The sequence below is a fragment of the Pipra filicauda genome, unplaced genomic scaffold (assembly GCF_003945595.2).
Source record: "Pipra filicauda isolate LSUMZ 115617 unplaced genomic scaffold, ASM394559v2 scaffold58_size5111680_pilon, whole genome shotgun sequence".
Taxonomy (NCBI): Eukaryota; Metazoa; Chordata; class Aves; order Passeriformes; family Pipridae; genus Pipra; species Pipra filicauda.
This window is the reverse complement of record NW_024104742.1, coordinates 3,045,679-3,069,827: the sequence shown is the minus strand read 5'-3', so window position 1 is coordinate 3,069,827 and position 24,149 is coordinate 3,045,679. Positions and strand designations below refer to the sequence as shown.

Genomic DNA, 24,149 nt, shown 5'->3' with positions numbered 1-24,149 from the left:
GAAGCTCCTGCTGATTTGAGTAGGCCTGTGGGAAACATAACACAAGAGTAAAACTCATGTAGGCAACTTAATTGCTGCAGATTTCAATCTAATTTTATCGCTATTGTTACGCTTTAGATCCCCTTTTTATATTCACCATTCTTATTATGCACTTCACCCATCAGTGACAAAAGGCAGTTTTTAAATATTTCAGAATGTGAGAATTTTTATTTAATCCTATGGGTATGAAAACGCCTTTTTGGGGTTGAGTTGGTTGCCTGAACACCGAGTGACCTCCAGTGGCCTCACTCCTGCATCACAGCCCAGTGGGGGAAACCCCAACCAGCACAGAAAACCTCTGTCAGAAGCTGAGTGATGTAAGTGCCATGTTAGAGATTTCCAGTCGTATTTTATCCATCACCACTGAAAGAGCCTCTAAGCAGGAATTCAGAATAGGGACAGAATGCATTTTGAGTGAACAAATGGAACAGTTATTACCTTTTTAACTTATTGCACAGTGTTGACAATGCTTCTTACTTTTTTCCCTCTTCTTTTGCTTTTAGAAGTCTTTTACATGACAATAGTTATGTACTTTCATGGCTTTTTAACATCATGTCTTGCAGGTATGACTCTGATGGCCATCTGACCAATGCAACCTTCCCAACTGGGGAAGTCAGCAGTTTCCACAGCGACGTTGAAAAACTGACACGAGTGGAACTTGATACTTCAAACAGAGAGAATGTGATCACAGCCACAAACTTCTCAGCTACCTCTACAATATATACTTTAAAACAAGGTAATGAAAGCATTTCTGTTATTTCTCCCCTAATCATTGTGTTTCAAACCCCAGACATTAGTGCATTCTTAAATGTTTGCCAAAAAGAAGGACATTAGAATTAGTTCATTTGTTTCTTCCTTGCTTCAGCACAAACAGCTAGATACTGCTTACAATTCTCCTGGGGTACCAATTAGAAACAAACCACAAGTGAATTTTTTTCCTCCTAGAAGAATCCCATGCATGGAATCTAGTTATTGAAATCTCCGATGTCTGCAGCCTTTACATGCTGCTTTCTGCTTTAATATCTGGAGGACTTGGAATAAACTCTAATATGCTGAGCTTTGTTATTCTCAGAAATACTTCCCAGAAGAAGGACAAGTTCCACTGACATTTTAGCCCTGAAATGCCTTGTTTGTCCAATGCTGTGAATTCTTTCTGGTAGTTCTGTGTCCTGGTGACAGAGCTCGTAAGAAGGGGAAAAACGTGACCCACCTCTGCTAGTGACTGCCTTGGGGATGAGATTTTGACTCAACCCCTGTAGACTTCACAGTATTCCCCTGCCAATATCATATCTCTCAAAAAAAAATTACTCTCAGCCTAATGGAAATGCCCCAGTGTCCTCCTCCAGACTTTGCAGATTCATCACCGAAGGTCTGGTTTTATACGGTTTTATACAGTTTTATCAATCTGGGGGCTTTTGTCCTTGTTGAGGTTTTTTTTGTTGTCAGTGGATTGTTCAGGCTTTGCAGGTGCTGGGAAATAGCTCTCTGATTTCCTTCCAGGTCTGCTACAGAAAAGCTTTGTAACTGAGCACATCACAGAAGTTTTCTTCTTCTCAACTTTTGATCTATAAGAAAAAAATAGGAAGAACTCACCTCACAAGATACCCACTCATTCCTCTCTACTATTGCATGACAGATTCAGCATTGCATAAGTGGAAATAATTATATTATACTGTTGTGTCACTTGTTAGGCTTTGTCCAAGTGACTCCATCTACACTCTGCCTCATCTACTGCCTGATTTTATGTCTGTCCTTAAATCTGAAACTTCTCAAAATTGGTATATTATCAAAGTCTGTCTCAGGAAAATGCTTGCATACTATGGGCAGTGCCAGAAACTAACAGCTCTAGTTATGATTATACCTGTCATATTTATAAATTCATATAATTAGCATATTTCCATATCTCTGCAACACTGTCACAAAGCACCCTGTGAGCAACCAGTCTTGTGTTGTATCCTTACATCCAGTTATCTTCACTTTTTGGCATACCCAACAGTTTTCCACGCATTTACACCTCAAGAGCTGGACCGGTTACTTCTGTGTGGACCAGCTTAAAAAAAAAGATGCTTTGGATAGTCCCTAACTGGAGTGAGTTCAGCTTCATTGTAAGGGTGAGACTTTTGTTTTGTCTGTTAGCACTAAACTCTCAGGCTTATGGTGGAGTTCCCCCTGGCAGCTGAGCTGCAGGAACCTCCTGCCTACATAGCCCCAGCCTGACCAGATCTTGGTACAGTGGTGCAGGGAAAAGGGACAGAATGGGAGACTGGCCATCACCCTAGACATCTAGAAAATAGCTTTCATGCTTGACCTCACATACTCTTGCAATCATTCAACCTGTTGACAGATCCCAACATGCTAAAATTGTCACAATATCAGTGGTCAATACTCAGCCTATGGGTTTACATACTTTTAAGCTGAAAGCAAAAATACTTTATTCCTGCTGCAGGAAACCTTCACATGGAAATCATCAGACCATGTCATAAAAACCTCTTCAGACATGGGAAGACCCGGAGGTTACAAAACTCACACTGCAGTTGGTGTGTGTTCAGCTGTCTGTAACCTCCCTGGCTAACAAAGCTCTCTTGCACCTAACATTTGGTTTGTAAATCTGCAGACCTGAACTTCTCTCTGTTCCCTGGTTTTGGTTGTTTTTTGACAGATAACACACAGAACATCTACCGGGTCAGCCCAGATGGGTCCCTGAGAGTCACCTTTGCCAGTGGAATGGAAATCACACTGAACACGGAACCTCACATTCTGGCAGGGGTTGTCAGCCCCACGCTAGGGAAGTGCAATATTTCCCTTCCTGGAGAGCATAACTCAAACCTCATTGAATGGAGGCAAAGGAGGGAGCAGACCAAAGGCAATATCTCCACTTTTGAGAGAAGGCTAAGGGTAAGGCTTCCTCTTGTGTAAGTGCAGTGTTCCCTTTGAAAGTCATTGAACTAAAATCATGTTGAAATGTTCTACTTTGTAAGAATAGCAATGAAAATGTTGCATCAATGATGGACCCCAGCCATGAATTTCAAAACCAAACTCCTCCAACAGTCTCGGGGATATTTGATCTCTGTTTGATTTTCGTTGTAAGACTTGACCTCAAGACATAATTACTTCTTTTCTTCCCCTTCTTTTTCAACTAAGAGCTTAATTATGGCTTTGGAAGAAGCTGTGAGCAGAGGACAATGTGTAGTTAGTCTGGCACAGCAGCAAAGTTGGAGCTACATCCTGCATCTCTCAGATCTATTAACCCTCTTTCTTCTGGGGGAGCTAACAGGTGCCAACCACTGCCCAGGGCACAGGATCTTGCTGTGCACACCTTGGGTGTCCTGGCCAGTGCCTTTCCTACAAGTGATGTAGAGCCTTCTTGTGTACCTAGACAGACTGTGTATTAATTCTCCCCTCTCCCACATGCTCTCAAACCCCCTCACTCCCTCTACTTGGGTTGCACCACAGCTCTAAGACTTGCTTTAACATTACATCCTTGGTTTATTTTTACCTGTGAGGAGAACTCACAGATTAAAATGACAGATGGTCAAAATTTAGCATTTAATTAGGTAACACTACAGCTCAAAGAGATTGCTACTTTGCTGGACAGGTTTTTTATGAGATCAGTTCTGGTTTTCACATGAATACTACTTAAAATCAGTAGTACAACTGGGAATTTTGGCCTTAAAAATACTGTGCTATTGACTACAGTCTTTCATTTTCAGTTGTTTCTGTGTGATCCTTAATATTGCCTGGCAAAAAAAAAAAAAAAAAGTGAGGAAATTCACAAATCGGTCAGGATTAAGTGGATTCTGGCTGGAGGCATAAAATGTTCACTGAAATACTGCAACGCTGAAGGTATCAGAGCTTAACAGATTGACTAACCTCTGGATCAGGCTGTTGGTGCAAAGAACCACTTGGGTGCTCCTCCTCTCCCCTTTCACCTTCATCCAGTGAGAGAATGGAAAGTGAAGAAGTGTAACAATAATTTTGATGTGCTGATGTCTTTTATTCTCTGTCCTTCCAAAAGTATGCACTGGCAACCCAGCTCTTGAACATTGCAGTGTTATTTCTGTAAATAGTATCTTTTTATACATATCCAAGATCAAGAGGGCTTATGGATTGTCCCTGCCTGCTCAGGAGGACAAGCCAACTGCCTGTATTGCAATCTTGACTGTACTGACTCCCTTGATTGTACTGAGCTCTGGGACTCTGTCTGAGGGCTGTCAGGACAAGGCTGGAGGAAACCTGATGGGATAGCCCATGAAATGAGGATTTAATAGTGAAAAGGAGTAGAAATATTAGAATCATAGAATCATTTATGTTGGAAAAGACCTCTAAGATCATCAAGTCCAATCGCATCCTGTATGTAGGTTACACCATCTAAATATGAACAAGAGAAAGGGAAAAATGGTCTCCTGAGACTGCTAATACCATAACAAAGGACTTTGGAGAATAGCAGAAATATATGGGTCCTGGAGTTCAGCTTTAGCACTGAGATGCTTGCATGGGATGCTGATGGAGTGGAGAGTCAGTTAAGATGGAAGGAGCTGGGACAGTGCAGCTGGTGAGGAAGACAAAGGAATCTACCCAGAGATTTCTTGGTGATTAAAGGAAATATTCAGCACAGCATGAGCAAAAGTACCATCCTATAGTGTGTTTGAGACAGTATGCCAAATAATGAAATGGATTTAGGGCTTACTGTTGATGGATCCTTGGGTACTGCTGGGGAAAAAAAAAAAAAGTAGCATCATTAGAAGTCCTTATGCAGGATGAGGTTCTGGTGAGACCACCTGAAAACTTCTAGTGAGTTATATGTTTAAAAGGAAGTTTTTAAACATTTAATTTGCCATGCCTGGCACAATAGGAAGTTGTTAGAAAGCTTGCAATATAGGGCAGAAAGAACTATGCTGAACTTTGAAAATATATGTAGAGAAAAGCTCTGGGGATTGGAGCAGTCTCAACGGAAATGAAGAGACTTGTAGGAGCCCTCAGTTAAAGAAAAAAATAACCAGCACAATGGAAGAGTTTTCTGAGAAAGAAATAAAAAAAAAAAGGCATAGAAATGAGGTATAAAGAAGATACTTAAAAATCAGTCCTGATACCGTCAGTGAAACAAACGGCTTTTGAGTGCTAAAAGGTATAAATTAGAAGGCAGGTAGCTGGGGATGAGATAAAGGATGACCTACTTGAAGAGAAGAAAGAGAATAAAGGTTTTCATTCTCTGCCTGGCCCCAACTTTTTTAATTCTGATCGCAATTAGCAACCATACTGAAAGCGTGTCACTCTATTAGTGTTATTTCCAGTTTTGGAAAGAGGCCACTGTTAGCACATTCTGAATAATGCTGGAAACACTGTGTTTTAAAAAGCTGGATTTTTGCATGGTGTGAATTCCCTGCTCTGGAAATAGGGCAGAAGTGAGTAAGTTAACTGAAATGCTAGAACAGACATCTAACTTTATCTCAGGATCTAAATCAATGTGGGAAAAAGGAATTAACCACAGGGTTCCTTTGAGTGCAGAACTGCCTGCCCCGACGCTTCCTGAACGTGCATAAAACAGTCTATGGGCATGTATGCATTTTATATTAATAATAAATCTATGTACAATCAGGCATTTTAACATCAATCTTAATCTAGCAAGACTTCTTTTTTATCAATTGAACTGCTATTCTAATTGACTTCTAAAAATGAAGCAAAGACTGCTGTTAAAAGTGATGAGCATGATGCATAGTAATACACTGATTAGAATGCAGCTCCATTCCCTCCTGACTTTAGCATAATTTGAGGAACTTGGCATTGGATGCAGTCCAGGTTTTATAACTGAATATCTACAAAATTGAAAATTGAATGCTTGGCCTGTCTTGCTTATTTTTTGCCTTTTTTTTTTTTTAATAACAAAAAAGGAAGTAACTCATTTGCCTCAGTTCAAAAGTCCTGCAGACACAGGCTTTGACAGTCATGTTCATTATTGCATTTAGCAAATGATCTCCCTTTATTTAACAGTCTTACAGCAAATTCTAAAGATGGGACCAAGACCTCTACCAGGGTCTGTGAGTTTACGTTGGCTCAAATCCAAACACAGACAAGGAAATAATGCAATCATCTCATCTGACTTAGACATTGTGGACAGGGTATGTTTGGAAATGAAAGCCCAAAGAAGTACACAATTGTGTGATATTTACACTGCAAAATTTCTAGCTATAAAGCTAGTGTAAGTAGAATCAACAAATGTTTAAAAAATATATAATAAATACTTTTTTTATGCACTTCTAACATTATTGAAGTCAGCTGAATTTTCTCCCTGTTTTCATTAGCTGATATTCCAACCTGACATTGCTTTCAGAAACCAGTTTCCCTCGCTCATACCAGCATACATGAGCTTGAGCCACTCTCAGAAGCTCTTTACTGTGTTGTATGTATGTTGGAGGAGTCATCTTTATGAAGCCACCAGGATTTGAAATCAGCTTGTCAATAACAATATTGAGATGAGTCATACTATCCATGTATCATCCTCTCTTACCTTGAGAAGGGCATTAAATTTAACTTTAGTATAAGAAAGTAAACAAATGAGACATAAAATGTGCAATAAAAGGGAAGTATTTTAACCTTATTTTAACTCAGTGAGTTTTCAATTACTGCCACTTTCCACTTCGCTGCTAATTCTGTCTCTGTTTGGTTTTCGTTCTTATTTGTTGTATAGTCTCTGAAATTCAGATTGCAAGCAATTTGTATTTGAGACTTTCCTTTCTCCTAACTGCATTCTACAATAATAATAATAGCAATAAGAACATTAAACATGTACATAGAACATAAATGAATATGAGATAGAGTGTACCCTCTGCTTGCTTTTCAGTTATTTTGCCACCAAGAGGATTTGTTTTCAGAAATTTCAAGAAGTTTGCTAAAAAATATATTAAACTTAGTCCATCAGATCGTATACAAGCAAATATAGTTGAACTGAGCATCACATTTTACTTGGGCTCCTTAACTATCATTAGAGCATAAATTGTAATAGTTACAGCAGTCTACACGGGTATATAGGTATTTTACAGCAATTGTAAATGAACACTATTAAAGTTAGACATGTGTGTATATAAAACCCCAGAAATGGTAGTTGAAGAAAGAACACCTGCTTCTTCCAGATTCTCAAATTATTTTGTATCTAAAAACAGAAAGGGGAAAGAAAAAAAATGTTCATTCTAATCACAGCTTGAATTATTAAACAAGTTTTATTAACCATTTACTCTGCGGCTGTGCCTCCAGGTCTCAGTGAGGAGCAAGCACTGTGCTAACACCTGCACTGGCAACATGTCTGCTGTAAGGAACTTATTAATTGGAATAGAGTGATTAGATAAAATGTGGTACATTAATACAATTAGCATATAGAGCATTGATCTGAAAAAGACAAGTCAATGAACAATGTTTTATGGTTCCCTAAATTATATCTCGGATTTAAATGGTGTTTATCAGTGATTGTCCAGTGGCTAAATGATGTAAGGAGGCAGATGATGATAGCACTGGGTAAATACATTTTGTCTTCATGAGTCTGGCTCAACTTTGAACTTGATTTCAAATTGAGCATTGGGTTGCTGTCCATCTGTCAGACACAGCAAGTTTAACAAAAGTTGCAGGTCCTGATGTGGTGAAAGACCTGCCACAAGGACTCTGGCTGGCACCAGGCACCACTGCTGCTGGCTTTCATGAGCTCTGGGAGTGGGGTGAAGGAACGTGAGGACACTGGTGAGCAGGGTCTGCAGGAGCTGCAAGCACAGCTCTGCCCTTTGTGCCTTCAGCCTGGTGAGGGCTATGCCAGAGCAGCACCTGACCTGTGAACATTAACAGAGCTCGAGAGAGGATGTGAGATAGTAGATCTTTCTTAATTTGTGGGTTCACAAGGAGCTCATCCACAGCTGAGAAGAAAGAAGAAAAATTTAAGAAAAGGTGAGAGCAGAGGTGAGGGTTTAGCACATGGAAGCGTCCTATAATGTCAAGTATAATAACACCGAGCACAAGCAGCAGTTTATGTTTTGGTCCTTCTATTTCTCATCTGAATCTTTTTCTGTTTTCTTGTCTTCAGGAAGGCCCAACTCACAATGTTAAACCATTGCTCACTTTGATAAGCACTGACGCAGACGTGTCTGTTGGGTGTGCTTAGGATGCATTGTTTTCTTACCTTACTGTATCTTTGTGTTTAGACCCACAACAGAAACCTGCTCTCCATCGATTTCGATCACGTTACCAGAACAGGGAAGATTTATGATGATCATCGCAAATTCACCCTGCGAATTATGTATGACCAGACAGGACGCCCCATCTTATGGTCACCCATCAGCAAGTACAATGAGGTCAACATCACATATTCACATTCTGGATTAGTCACCTATATCCAAAGAGGAACCTGGACTGAGAAAATGGAGTATGATCCAAGTGGGAACATCATTTCCAGAACATGGGCAGATGGTAAAATATGGAGTTACACATATCTAGAAAAGGTAAATCATTTAAAAAGTGGATTGTTGTACCAAGACAAAAAATATTTCGTTTTATATAGGTATTATATTGTGAACTCTGTTATAAAGCTACCTCTTGCAAGAGTATTTAAGACTTTTTAAACAGAAAATACATAGAATTACATAACTAAATAAAAATGTGTGTGGACACACTTACACCTAGATGTCACCTGCTCAAACCTGCCATAGTTTAGTTCTGAAGAAAGTTATCGGCACCTCAGGCTTGCTTAATCGGTAGGTAAAAATGACTTTTTGGTCTCAGTTCAAGTTTAAGTGGATAAAGGACACCCTCACTGCTGAAAAGTATTTTGCTACTTGGGATAATAGTCAAAAAGATAACAGTCACTGAAAGGGAACTTTTTCCCCCCACACAAATACAGTTCTTTTAAGCCAAAATTATGAGCCCCTGAGTACAAACTTGCACCTATTCAGTGCTGCATTGTAAACAAGGGATTGATCCTGTGAGGAGAAAGTTCACTTCAATATTTATGAAGGCCATTTAGGGAAAAGCATTAATATGAAATGAGTTATTGTTCTGCTTTTACAGTGACTTTGCATCTAAATTCCCTGAGTATTGTAATTTTCATTTATATCTATAGGTAATGGTCACAAAATGTGGAGTGTTGTACAGAATAAGGAGGAACATTTCCTTCATCTGTAGAAACATCTCATTTGGTCTTGTCTCTCAAAACCAAAAAGCCAATAAGTATTTTTAAAGCTTTCAGAACTTCGTGTGAACTCATATTCGAACTTTTTTAAAGAGCAACGTTTTAGACTACTCAATACACCCTGAGTTTGCAGAACATTTTCTCTGAACCTGTAAACTGCAGGGAAAAGCTATAGGGGGTGGGGGGCAGGTGAGGTAACAGTGATAGAGGAGGTATTACACACACAAAATCCAGTGACTTTGAAGTTATTTATATACTAAAGAGTTCCAAATGTGTACTTTTAAGATAAACTGTGCTGTACTTATTTTGACTGTGTTTAAGCTTGATCCTCAAAAAACTCAAAGCTAACCCAGTGGGAAAAAAAAAATGATTGAGACTGGAGAATGCATAAAAATGTGATTCCCTCCCTGTCTCCATGCAGTATGGTTCTTGCGTGTGTTAACAAGATTGGCAAACCCCAGGAGCTTCAGAAGTTTGCTTCAGATAAATTTGTCAGGGCTTCTTTTGTCTGTATGGTCTTCTGCAAATTACAAGTAAACAGGCATTTCATACAGGTTTCAAATATTTGGGCAATGTGTCTTTTGGAGGAATCTTTTTTTTTTTCTTTGGACATAATGGAGTGTAATTTTGGAAAGATCTTATCTTCTTATCTTTCCAAACCACTTTGTCTGTTCTTAGTTTATGATGAGCTCAGAAATAAAGTCATATAACTTAGCACTGTTAGTCTGGAATTCTACACAAATTGCCAAATCCTGATCCTGTAGAAGGAAATAGCAAAAGATTACTGGTTCATGTAGCAGAAGGCTTGGGTTATGCTGTAACTTGTCATTAAAATTACTGAAAATCACTGAAAATCATACACACCATGCACATAATCTCCCACTATTTAATGTACTTTCATGATGTTGTTCCTTGTGCCAAAGAAAGATGAATTCACTGTCAAAAACAGACATTGAAATATCACTTTGTGGCTCCATTAAAGTCAATAACTCATTGTGTTAATTATGTAATGATTGCTAAAGGTTGTCTGAAACCACGTAAGACTCAATAATTCTTTATATGAAAAAAAATCAATTATATAGTTTGCTTCCAATTCACAGTTATTTAATTCTTCAGTTCTAGCAATTGATGAGTTAATTGTACATCTTCAAAAATCTCTACCCTTACAAAATTAGCTCAAATAATTAAGGTTTTAAAAAGAGCTATGACATTTGCATTGGAAATAATTCTTACTGATGAGATTCATCTCCTCTTGTTTTGGTCACTTTCCTCAATTAATAGTGATATAAAATCTCCTGAACACTCCAAACTCGCTTCCAAAATCCAGCAGACAAAATAGATGACTGGCTGCATGTGTATGTTGGACAGAAATGACATCTAGTGGTGACGCTCAGCATTTGTCTATTCCCAGCAGAGCTCCCAGTAATTGCCACTGGCTGTGTGTCTTGATACACCATACGGCATCAATCATCCTGTGGTTGACCAGGCTCTGGCTGCCTTAATAAAATGACAGCTTTTTGGATGTTTTATGAGCTACTCTCTGAAATCCTTTAAAACAATTAGAACCCAATTTACGCAGAGTTGAAAAATCTATTGTAATATTATTAGGATGAATTGCGAATTAATTTTTTTTCTCTTTATGGTATCCTCTAATAGGCTTGAAAGGATACTAAGTCTCCAGCCCTAGTACTGTCTGTCCTTTTACTATCCTGAACAAAAGTGGAAAAGCCACGAAGTGCTGTAAAAATGGCACACAGGGGCACTAAAGTTATATTGGGGATGTTTCTGATCTTGTTATTCATACTCTGTCAATGGCAGACAGCTTAAAAACAGGCGTGGGAGCAGTATATAGAGAGAGGCATCACAGCAGTGCTAGGAGAGAGTTCAGCCAGTGGTTTACTGCAGACTGGAGACTCTTGACTGAAGGTGGAAAGAAAATAAACACAGTGCTGTTGGAGATGCTTGGCCGAGCAGCAATAAAGTGATCAGAACTAGCTCGGTGTGAAGGTCTGTTGTCACCAGTTGGCACAGGGTGATCTGGAGTGGCATATGTTGGTGCTCTCTGGCTGGTGTACAGGTGACAGATGTCGTTCGCCAAGGGCAGGAAGAAACACATCTTGGACAGGCAGGGGGCTGGGAGTGCAGAGGGGATGGCCAAGGCTGAGCCTATCTCTGGCCCTTTGAATGAGCATTTGGTTTATTTGTCAGAGCAAAGTGGCTCAGGGCCAATTTTACTTAACATATTGCAGGGCTGAGTTTGTGGTACTTCCTTCTCGGAGAAGATTTTTGAGCTTAGAGGAAAAAAACACTGTTTTTCTGATTTCTTTCCCCAGTGCTCTGTAAGAAAGCAGTCACACACTGTTCCTTGTAAGACTTTGTTTTGCATGTCTCAACCATGCAGAAGCCTGACAAATTTGCTTATGTGCCTGGTAGGTTTGAGCTGTAGGCTAAGGCCCAACTCAGACAGTGTGGCAAGGATATGCAGTGCTCTGGTCCAGCCAAACCACTTGCTGGAGCTGGGGAGAGGCTACAGAGTTCCCCCATACAGTTTCACTCCTTGTTTTCGTTATGCTTGTTCCAACAGTGACTGTTCACCAGCGGGCTTGTACTCTGTGACACTGTGACTTTGCACAGGACAAGTAAAAAGGTTTACAGAACCCAAATTTTAGTTATTGACAGAAAAAAGTCTACCATGCTTGCACATTCACTTTGCAGACAAACAAACCAGATTTCATTGACCAGCCACAATTAACCAACACAGGGCAAGTATCAAGTACCTGTGTAGAAATTATATTCTTTGTCAAAGTTAAAAACCAATGATAGAAGTAGTTACACCAAAGAACCTGCTGACTATTTTCATCCATCTGTAAGCATGGAGGTACTGTGAGCTCTGGAGTGACATGCATTTAAAAGAAGACATACAAAAAAGGGGTAGGTCTGTGCTGGAGATATGCAGAGTGCCAATAAAAGCTAAACATCTTGTATATACACAAAGTTGCCCCTTTCCAACTCCCTTAGGCACATCTGCTGGTGCAGATGCTCTGCCTGTGTGTGAGGAAGAGGTTTTCTCTGTGTTGGCTTCCTGAGAGATTGACCTAAATATTTCAAAGCAACATAGCAAGCCAGCATGAGGCTGAAATGCTACTGAGAGCCACATCTGCCTTCCAGTTTGGAGATCCTTACCTCTAGACTTATTATTATTCTCCTCCTGTTTTGTACCACCTTGCTGGCCAGGTCTCCTGGAGCTGAAAGCTCCACTTGGAATTGTACAAACCGCAAAAGCAAACAAGAGCGAGTAGTTGTTTCAGCATTCCCATAACCTTCAGGCACTCACTAGATGAATCACGTACTTGATCAGCCCCTTACCCTGCCCTTGCTGTTTGGTTGCAGTCCGTGATGCTCCTGTTGCACAGCCAGCGTCGCTACATCTTCGAGTACGACCAGTCGGATTACCTGCTGTCGGTCACCATGCCGAGCATGGTGCGCCACGCCCTGCAGACCATGCTCTCCGTCGGCTACTACCGCAACATCTACACCCCTCCCGACAGCGGCGCCGCCTTCATACAGGACCTCACCAGGGACGGGCGGCTGCTCCAGACCCTGTACCCCGGGACAGGCCGCAGAGTCCTCTACAAGTACACCAAGCAGTCCCGACTCTCTGAGATTCTTTATGATACTACTCAAGTCACGTTCACCTATGAGGAATCTTCTGGGGTTATTAAAACAATACATTTAATGCATGATGGGTTCATCTGCACCATCAGATACAGGCAAACAGGTTTGTGCAACTGTGGCTACTTTGCTAAAGTTTTTGGATTTGATCCTGCACTTACCTGGCATGAAATTCCATTACTTTTATGTCTACAAGTTCTTATATTTTATGTTTCAATAGAAAAATATGTGTTTATATCTCTGTGTCTGTGTCCATAGGTGAATATAGCTGTCCCATTTGAAATACAGTCTTCTTTTTATTGCTTGGTATGGAATAGCTCTTAGAATGTTTGGTTGTTTTTATTCCACTGTGTGGATATTTGCTAAATACTAAATCAAGTTGGTTTATTGTTTGTGTTTTCAAGTTTCCCTGTTTACACCATAATCTAACATAAATTCAAAAGGACTGTTTATATAAGGAAAGAAATCCATATAAAATAAATTTAGTTAAGAATTATCTTGTAAGTAAATAGAAATAATAATTACGAATAAACCAGCATTCATTTAAATGAATGTTAATAAAATATAAATAATTTGTAGAGAAAGCATTAATAAAGGTTTGTGAGAGAATAATCTAACATATTCTTAGTTAATGGTATTTTCTGAGACAGGCAGCAATTAAGGCTTCAGGGTATGTTTGAGTTCATGATCTGTCTGTGTTAGATCTGTAGGGTAAGTAAACTGTGGGCATCATTCATTATTTTCATTATTCCTCTTTCCCCTATTTGTTTTGGACAGGTCCGCTTATTAGTCGCCAAATCTTCAGGTTTAGTGAAGAAGGGCTTGTAAATGCCAGATTTGACTACAGCTATAACAACTTCCGTGTCACGAGCATGCAGGCCATGATCAACGAGACGCCTCTTCCCATTGACCTGTACCGTTACGTCGATGTTTCTGGCAGAACTGAACAATTTGGAAAATTCAGTGTAATTAATTATGATTTAAACCAAGTTATAACCACCACTGTGATGAAGCATACCAAAATCTTCAGTGCCAATGGTCAGGTGATTGAAGTACAATATGAAATTCTCAAGTCCATCGCTTACTGGATGACCATCCAGTATGACAATATGGGGCGCATGGTGATCTGTGATATACGTGTCGGTGTAGATGCCAATATAACAAGATATTTTTATGAATACGATGCTGATGGTCAACTCCAGACCGTGTCTGTGAATGACAAAACCCAGTGGCGCTACAGCTATGACCTTAATGGCAACATCAACTTGCTGAGCCATGGAAACAGCGCACGCCTCACTCCTCTGAGATACGATCTGAGAGATCGCATTACCAGACTTGGAGAAATTCAATACAAAATGGATGAAGATGGCTTTCTCAGGCAAAGAGGCAATGAGATCTTTGAGTACAACTCTAATGGTTTGCTGAACAAAGCGTACAACAAAGTGTCTGGCTGGACTGTGCAATACTGTTATGATGGTCTTGGAAGACGAGTTGCAAGCAAATCAAGCCTAGGACAACACTTACAGTTCTTTTATGCTGATCTCTCCAACCCAATAAGAGTTACTCACTTGTACAATCATTCTAGCTCAGAAATAACATCCCTCTATTATGATCTTCAAGGTCATCTCATTGCGATGGAATTAAGCAGCGGAGAAGAATATTATGTTGCTTGTGATAACACTGGAACACCTCTAGCTGTGTTTAGCAGTCGAGGCCAAGTCATAAAAGAAATTTTGTACACCCCATATGGAGAGATCTACCAGGACACTAATCCAGATTTCGAGGTTATCATTGGTTTTCATGGAGGACTTTATGATTCTCTTACTAAATTAGTTCATCTCGGTCAGCGGGACTATGATGTCATTGCTGGTCGGTGGACGACACCAAATCATCATATATGGAAGCGCCTGAATGCTGTCCCACAACCATTTAATCTCTATTCATTTGAAAATAATTATCCAGTTGGCAGAATCCAAGATGTTGCTAAGTACACAACAGGTAAAAGTAACACGTTTCTCATGAAAACTATTTATCAAATTCTGGATGGATTCAACATTCCAGAAATCTTTTGTATACATCCAAAGTTACTTTTTGTCTCTAATTTTAAATGTATTGAAGTCATTTCTTTAATAGACTGCGCTTGATCTGTTTTCTAGAGCCTTTATGGTAACCAGGAAAATAATTAATAGTTACTTCTGCTGCTTTTCTCAGTGCTAAAATTAAGGGAAGAATGGAGGCAGCTTAATTTTAATTTTTTCCATTATAAATAGATAGAAGGAACACTATTGATTTGAGTATAGCTATGCTTTGTAACCAAATAATTTGTTTGCTACAATAAATGCTGTAACTAGTAGGGAAACATAAATTGATGTGAAATCATTATTTCTGCCTAGCTGGAATTTCTGCAGACTGCCCTTTTTCTGAGATTTATGTGCCTTTTTGCTAACATCCTTTTCTTGTTTTATAGACATTGGAAGTTGGCTAGAGCTGTTTGGTTTCCAGTTGCACAACGTGCTGCCTGGATTCCCAAAACCGGAGATAGAAGCTTTGGAGACAACATACGAACTTCTACAGCTTCAAACAAAAACCCAAGAGTGGGATCCTGGAAAGGTTAGCAAAAACTCAGTTTAGCTGCTTCTAAAACTAAACTAAGGAGTTTTATTAGAAAATATTGGAGACCAAGGAAACAATGTGATTGTATCTTTTGACATAACGGGAAAGACAAATAGTTTAACAATGACAACATCTTTAATGTTGTCAGTTATGTTCTGGCATCAGAGTGGAGGAGAGCTTTAAGGAGACAGCAACACAGTGAGGGAAATTTGCAGCTGTTCATAGAGAAAATATCCAAATTTGAAGAGCAGGATAGGCAAAAGAGTGAAAGTGTTTATGTGAAAATTGAAAAAGCCACAGAAAATCTTGTGCAATTAAAAAATTAAAACTGTAGATTTTCATCTGTGTTAGCAAAGATGCCACAGGAGCTGCAAAATCACTGAGGTTATAAACAGCTTTACAAGTCAGTACCTCTGCATAATTATTGCAGGAAACAGGAATGTTGCTATGGATTTGTAGGGGGTCTGTAAATCTCAGCCTTGCTCCAGGGCTTATTTTCCATAAAGAAGAGCCAGGCAGCAGCTATCAGAGTCCAGCAATCAATGTGACTGCAATAGGACCAACTACCTCTGAGTGAGCATTCATGTTTTGCATTTGATCATATGAGCATCTGTTAACAAGGAACTATGATTTTGTAAAGATGCCTTTCCTCTTAGTCAGGGAAGGGAATTATAAAGCATTGAGAGTTCACGTTAAAGTTCACAACATTTAACACACTTCCCATGCACAAACAACTGCACCAAGTGCAGAAGGCTGGGGGGTCACGCCAGATGTAAGGGCATGTCCATGGAAAATTGTCACTGAGATATTAAAGAAGCTTTTACAAGGCACAGAAAAGATGTAGTGATGGGTATAGTGTTAAACAACAAAGAGATGGTTGGAATGAAGCTTCTTTTAGCCTCTATGGGAAGTAAGATCTGCAAATGTGATGTACTTGCCTGGTTCCTGTTGTTCTAGTGCCTCAAGACCTTCACAACCTGCTTTCCTTAAAGAATGGGCTATAAAATCTGTTACTGTGATTTTACAGAAGATGAACACAGCTTTGAGTTCAGCTTTTCCTGAACTGGCTAAGGGCTGAAAGACCAGCCATTAAAGTTCAAGGGGGAGGAAGAATTTAAAGGAAGAACAAATACAAAAATAACATTTGTGATAAACATCTTTCCATTTGCTTTCTAGAAATGAAGGAGTCCAAGAGACAGAAAGCACTACCACAGGCAATTAGAAAGCCTGTGCATATGTCCAGGTTCTGTAGGTGTGTACAATATTTTCCAAAAAAATTGGAGATCCATTCTAAGCAATTAAGAGATGAGTAAGGTCTGTGAGATACTGTAATGAACTGCAAGGTGCCTCACCTGCAAACTTGACTGGTGTTTTCTTTTCCAGACTATCCTTGGCATTCAGTGTGAGCTACAAAAGCAACTCCGAAACTTTATATCCTTGGACCAACTTCCTATGACACCCAGGTATAGTGATGGCAAGTGTTCTGAGGGAGTGAAGCAACTGAGATTTGCAGCTGTTCCTTCAGTATTCGGGAAAGGCATCAAATTCGCTATAAAGGACGGGATAGTGACAGCTGACATTATCGGTGTGGCTAACGAGGACAGCCGGCGCATTGCTGCCATCCTCAACAACGCTCATTATCTGGAGAACCTGCATTTCACCATCGAGGGCCGAGACACCCATTACTTCATCAAGCTGGGCTCTTTGGAAGAAGATTTGGCCCTCATCGGCAGCACCGGAGGGCGCCGCATCTTGGAGAATGGCGTCAACGTGACGGTGTCGCAGATGACTTCTGTGATCAACGGCAGGACTAGACGCTTTGCTGACATCCAGCTCCAGCACGGCGCACTCTGCTTTAACGTGCGGTATGGAACAACAGTGGAAGAGGAAAAAAACCACGTCCTGGAGATAGCCAGGCAGCGAGCCGTGGCTCAGGCCTGGACTAAGGAGCAGAGGAGGCTACAGGAGGGGGAAGAAGGAATTCGAGCATGGACAGACGGAGAGAAACAGCAGCTTTTAAGCACTGGGAGGGTACAAGGCTACGATGGATATTTTGTTTTATCTGTGGAGCAGTATCTCGAACTTTCTGACAGTGCCAATAATATTCACTTCATGAGACAGAGTGAAATAGGCAGAAGGTAACAAAGAAAATCTCTGCCTTTGCGTCACCAAAGACTGCCTGTTTTTAAACGTAAAATGGTTTATTGTATTGGTTTTTCTAGATCAGAACTCTGTATATATAAATATAGAGGAAAAAAACATATCCAACTGCCTTTAAATGTGACAGAAGATGGTATTTTAATATTGTTTGTTTAACTCTTTGAGAGATGACAGTGACAATTTTTAGTTCTTGTGTGGCAGTATTCAAAAATTTCAGAAGCAGAGTCCTGCGAGCCGAGCGCCGCGACCTGCGCGCGAGGTGCCCGGGGTGACACCGCACAGCCCTGCGGGGTAGAGGCGAGCGCCACATGCTCTGCCTTCTTCTAAAGAAACACAACTTTTTTGTTGTTGGTTTAATAATTCACCAGTTATTTAAAAGGTTACAGAGCCTGATTCTGCAACCCGTATTTACTGGGTGGTTTTTATCCCAGTGAGATCTCCCGTAAGTTCCAGGGATTGCACACAGAAACCAGACTGTGTATGGAAACTTCGTAGTTGCTCACCAACCCCGCACATGTCATTCCTCACAACTAGGAGCTAAGGGATCTTCTAACCTGGGAAATCTGACTTGTGTTGGATTCGGTACATACAAGGCTGTCCCCTGTGGCCTTTGCTCTGTTGTGGCCACCCCTCAGTCACCCCATGTTGAACACCACATTATGTCTACTCGTGCGTGTGGGGTCTCTCTCCCAGGGTTTCCCTTGGCACTGGAATATACTGCAGTCTGGGAGCACACATAGAGCTGCCAGTCTGCCTGGTGGAGGGATGTGGGTGGCACAGCATTACCGGGCTTCAGCCAAGCTGTAATCTTTAGGAGGCTCTCTGCTGGTATCGGTGTGCTCCAGGCTGGGCTTTAACCCCATGCGTTGGGGACAACCCAGCTGGGAGCCCACAGGGAGCAGTAACAAGCCGTGCAGGATCAGTCCTGCCTGTAGTCACTGGGCCAGGACTCGTCTTTACACAGATGATTTGGAAGTTGCAGTGTTGTTGGGTTAAGGCATCGTGTTCTTTTCATCTCAAATTAATAATCCTGTTGTAGTACTCATTTTTCCAAGTCTGAAGAAGATTGGTGGGTTGGGAGTTGATGAACCTAAGTGTGGATAGTAAATGTGTTGATATGTTGGAGATGACTCTTCACTTTTCAGCTCAATATCTAGAGCACATAGAAAAGCATTATATTGCATGGACAGAAATTTTTATTTCCCAAGGTATCATGCGCTGCTGGCACAGTTACTTCATAGCAGAGTAGGTGATCCTTCCTCCAGCTTGTCATTGTTACAAGACCTGATTATCAGGAGGTGAGGCGGGTGCACGGGGAGGGGGGGGATGGGCAAGCAGTTTTCCTTTACTGACTTTCAGAGGGAGCTAGAAGTCTTGTTATAGAGCCTGTGTATCCGTAACAGTGATGTTATTGCACATTTCTTTCAAAACAGACATAGTAATATATTGAAACAATTTCTGTTCATATTTACTGAAGCCAACAAAGTGCATTCTTTGTCTTTCTTCCTTTTTTCCAGTTTTCTCTTTTCCCTTGTTTTTGGGCAAGTGGAGCAGACTGTACCCAAGTTAGAGATGAGCCTGAACTGGCATCTGAGACCTGAGCCCCTCACTGGGGTTTGAGCTCAGCTCTCAGCCTCATCCCATTGTCTTCTCTTCCCAGACTCCCTCTGCTCCCCTGGGAGCCATTACAGCTTTAGGGGTGCGGGATCAGGCTGAGTGGGAGCCTGGCCCCTGAAACCCTCCTTTATCCCCAGCCAGGGGGAACTGTGGACCAAAATCTGCACGTACACATTGTGATCAGGCTCATCATTAACTAACGTACAGGACAGGGAGCTGACAACATCCAGGTTTCACAGCTCAGATTTCTGTAATTTTCCATACAATCACGGAGAATTTGAATACCTCCACACCAGCCTAAAAATGGACCTTCAAATCCTTGAGCCTCTAATATGCTTTTAATCAATGGAAGAATAATTTATTAATTGTATATAGAGAGTGCATTCATAAATGTGATGATGTATTTTATCACTGATCCAAGATGTCAATATTAGAGTCTATTTTACTTATATTTTAAGCAATTATACTTTTTTGCAATTCACTAATGAGGATCATTTTCAAACTGCTTTAAATATCCATTATAAACAAATATTTGAAGCTATTAGAATTACCTTGAACTGTGCATTTCTAGTATGTAATACTTATTTAGTTAGCTTGTGCCTTTAGTTTCTTAAAGTTATATTTGTATTATATGCAGGAAATGCACTTTGTATTACCTACAGCTGTGGTTTTTAATACTGCCTTGATTACTGTTGTTCTCATGTTATGCCAAAAGGTCTAAGAGTGAAATGTCTTACGAGTTTGTCTTTGGAAGTAGATTTGGCATTTTCCCATTTCCTGGGTGCAGTCTAAGGTACATTTTGAACAATATCTCTTATGAGAATATGGATCCATTAAGACTCGCATGATATTACATGGCCCAGTTACAAGAGCAAAAAAATGCCTTCATCGTAACAGTTTCGTAAATTTAGGAAACTGAATATAAATGTTGTGTTGAGATTACAGCGCTAAAGAAGTGGGTTATTACTGCAAGCGCATGGGAGACTGAAGTCGTAGATATACATGGGCCAGCCAGCAGTGATTCGTGAGAACTACATGAACAAATAGCTTTGGACCATCTTGTTCATGAACAACCTCAGATGGAGGCAGGGAATATTTCAGTCTCCATTTTTTTTTCCTAGTAGTTAGACCAATTTCTCAGTGGTTGGTTGTTTGGTTATTTTTTTTTTTCAATATATCTCATTTTCTTTTTTTCTTTTTTCTTTTTTTTGATTTTGCACTATAGCCTAGAGACCCAATTGAGGAAAAAAAGAAAAATAATAGCATGGAAATTTTTACTGTTATTTAGATCAGATGATAATTTGATGCTAGCGTTCTGCACTGCAAACAAGGTTCTGAAAGTGGAAAAAAGAAAATAATTAAAATAAAATAAAAACCACTATTGCACACTATTCTGTAGCAAAGTACCTACCATGAGAAATTCGTGCTATATTTTTTATGACAACCAAATGAATAGTGTGTACAATAACATTTCCTTTGCTTTCATATTTATTTAGCAAATCTAGAACATTTCAAAGTTATAAATATATATATATAGATATCTATGTAGAACATAGCCAAATAAATATATATGAACTGGTCAGTTTGCAACTGGGTGTACACACCTTAGCTCTTTGGTTTGAGCTCTTTTGCATTCCTCAGCTGTGCACTGGCTGGCCAGGGGTGGCCTCACACTCTGACCATGCTCTGGGGTCCCACCCTGCGCCCCCCTGAGCCCCCTCACCAGCAGCCAGGGCTGGGCTCATAGGGCAGCAGCTTCTCCAGGGTGAGCAATGGCAAGGGGTGCTGTTGGAAGCCAAGGTGCTGCTCCAAAGAGGAAGGTGGTTTAGGCAGAGGAGCTCCTCTGGTTTAGCTGAGCCAAAGGAGATGGGCAGATCCCCAGCAGGGTGTTCGTGTGCTCGGGGCGCTCGCCGTAGTGCGGCTGATCTGGCGCGGTGACACCCAGCTCAGGCTGCGCCAACAGCCCTGAGGGTTTTCCTGTCAAATGCTGACTGTTATTTAAACCTCTCCTTGATACAAAACATTACCGGGCCGAAAGCACCCTGGCTGCCAGAGGAATCGCTTCCAGGCAGAAACTGGGAATGGTGGAGTCGGACTCGCTGTCGATTTGTCTGGGCATTTGTCACCTGCCATTATTTGTCTAAGGAAACGTGTTTGACAATTTCCAGTTTTTCCTTAGATCTCGTGGTGGACTTTAGCCTTTTAATAAATGTTAGTATATCAGATCGTGTCCTTGACAGTATTTTACTTGTATGAACCATGATAAAACATTACAATCTTCATACTCTTCTGGCAGAAGTGTCAATAAACGAGAACGAGAAGCATAGCATACGATATATGTCAAAGTAATGTTCCTTTTTAGCTTTCTCATCAACAGTAAAAAATGTTTACAATGTATGCCAAGATCTTCACTTTCTGTCTAACACCAGTTAGAGGTTCTGATCTTACAGAAATTGTGTTATAATGGCCTCAGCCTCGTTGCTAGGAAACAATAGATCCCAATTTTTTTATTCCTGCTCTAACTCCTGTGCTGAATAGTGACTGGATACTGTACAGGTTTATGTTATATGGCTGCAGTTAATGGTCTGATGCATTTTGCTCTGGGTTTCAGACCAGAAGCATGCATTTTCTACAAGAACATCCCAGCAACACGCTGTAAATATTGAAAGTTAATATATTATGTGTCGATATTTGAAAAAGAAAGTACTTTGACTATTTCATTTTTAAAAAATAAAGGTGCAAACTGATGGCGTGTGATGTTGTCTTTGTTTACACGAGTATTTGGGATATTCTGGTCATATCAGTAAAAGCTGCTTCCATAGAGCTAAATAAGGACTTTAGCCAATATTGGTTGATTCAAAAGTTGGGGGGGCAGGGGGTTGCTTAGCAAGATTTAATTTTACTTCTGATTCACCCAAGTTCATGCCTATAACTGCAGGTTTCACTACAGGTGAAATCCCAGCCAGTTTCTGTGCACAGGTTATTACATTTCATCAAAGCAAATGTGAGAGAGAAAAAAATAATTCTGCTAAATGCATTTGCATTTCTAATACCAGAGTGGGTGAAGTCAACTGTGATAGTAAGATGAGGAGCAAAGTTTAAGTATCTGCACGTTCTTTAGAGCTGCCTCAAATAGATGATGATGAATGACTGTGGTGTGAAAAATATGTACCCAGGAAAATAAAAAATAAAAAGCCCAGCACATGCAGCAGAGAGGAGGAGCACGTGAAAGGAAGGGCTCAAGAGAATGTTTAAGGCTAAAAGGATGAAAAACATTGGAGCAGCTGGGCTGGGTAATTACCAAGCAGGAGGGCTGAGGCTGGTAGAGTTGTGTTGGATGGATGAGAAGGAAGTGAGTCCAAAGAGGTGCTCTAGTAGAAAAGGGATGAAAAGCAGCCTGGGAGATGGAACTGATTTAGTGCTGCAGGTCTGTCACAGCCATAGACGGGGAGTAGGGGGTGGGTTTGGGGAGGCAGAAATGGAGCTGAGGGAGGGATAGCTGCTGCAGAGGAGCAGCATTGCCTTTGCTGGGGAGAGGGCAGAGCAGAGAATGCAGGGTCAGGGGACACAAGGTAATGCAGTGAGCTACAAAGCCACCTGCCAGAACCAGGGCTGTGGCAGCGAGGGGACAGGGGTGGCAGGGCTGCCAGGGGGACAGGGCAGAGCAGCTGCAGCTGCAAGGGGCTGCATCCCAGTGGGGCTGCAGCCCAGAAGAGACAGTGGGATGGAAGAAGCAGATGATACAGAGATCATCTGGGCAGTTATGCCCACAAAATGCAGCTGCTGCTCTCTAAAAGGATCTGTAGCTCTTCACACCTAAGTCAATCTATATAATTTCCATTTTACTGTTTCTATAACCAAACATCGACTCCTTGCCTCACAGGCACCATCAGCTTCTCTCTGTTTCCACCTTGGTTAAGCCTACAGCAATTCCAGACCCTTGGGTATCCAAAAGAAACAACACAAGCCTCTGTCTTAATAATTTACATCAGAAACTGAAACAACACTCTCAGCTTTAAACAGAAATGGCATCTTCTGGCCTATTTTATGTATTTTTCAGAAGAACAATGCACTTTTGGAGCCAGCCTTAGTCAAACAAGTTATCCTCAGCTCACTGCACCGCAGAGCGGGTGAGCGGCTGCTGCTCGTGTGCCTCAGGTTTTGCACATGCAGCCTCAGCCTCTGATTGAAGCCAATGGGACACTACTATAGGAAACAGCCCCTGGGCAAAGTTCTTCCCACTACATTTATCCCTGCAATCATCTGCCAGGGATTGTTTCCAAGCACACTTGTTCCTGCTCCCAGGAGAGGCCAGGTAAACCTGGGCTTTAGACCCAGCACTCAGGAAGGAAAAGGGCTTCCCAGGAAGGCTGGGGCCACACACACATACTGAGAGCACCCAGCAGCTCGGTTGGCTTTGAGGAAGGATGGTTTGCAGGAGCAATAGAGCTGGAGAGGAACAGCCAGGGACCAGCTGCCACAGGCTCACAACAGGCTGGGAAACCCTTAAGGCAGAGAGGAGGAGGGAAAAATTCAATGGGCACAAGTGACAGCAAAGCAACCAGTGCGTTTGCTGAGTTATGTAACAATTAAAAAAACAGCCTTTAAATATTTTATTAAAGAGGAAATCATACTGGATCTACCACTGTATGGCACTATGTTAAGGTAAGACCTGTTTCAACCAACAAGCACACGTACCAAGAGGGCACAGAGCAACACGTACACATACAGAGTAAAATATGACAGGACATTTCACTGCAAATGAAATTTGGCCTTCAGTGAGACAGAAACTGAGTCATGAACTGAAATTGTCACAACTTAGCAACAGTGTTGCCCACTAACCCTGCACAGCTGACAAGTCCTGTAGATTCAACCTCCCCTCCAG

At 41.0% G+C, this 24,149-nt stretch overlaps 1 protein-coding gene across 5 annotated transcripts in view; it reads left to right on the top strand.

The window, feature by feature from the left end:
* The window catches only part of TENM1 (teneurin transmembrane protein 1), a 649,978-nt gene extending 627,967 nt beyond the window's left edge, over nucleotides 1-22,011 (top strand). For all 5 annotated transcript variants that reach the window (XM_027716459.2, XM_027716460.2, XM_027716458.2 and 2 more), the window contains 7 exons: nucleotides 603-775; nucleotides 2,699-2,934; nucleotides 8,220-8,516; nucleotides 12,593-12,980; nucleotides 13,652-14,872; nucleotides 15,342-15,484; nucleotides 16,871-22,011. In XM_027716459.2, coding sequence (XP_027572260.2) covers nucleotides 603-775; nucleotides 2,699-2,934; nucleotides 8,220-8,516; nucleotides 12,593-12,980; nucleotides 13,652-14,872; nucleotides 15,342-15,484; nucleotides 16,871-17,629 — 3,217 coding nt within the window. In that variant the 3' untranslated portion in view covers nucleotides 17,630-22,011. The remainder of the gene's footprint in view (nucleotides 1-602; nucleotides 776-2,698; nucleotides 2,935-8,219; nucleotides 8,517-12,592; nucleotides 12,981-13,651; nucleotides 14,873-15,341; nucleotides 15,485-16,870) is intronic.
* The last annotated feature ends 2,138 nt before the right edge of the window (nucleotides 22,012-24,149 follow it).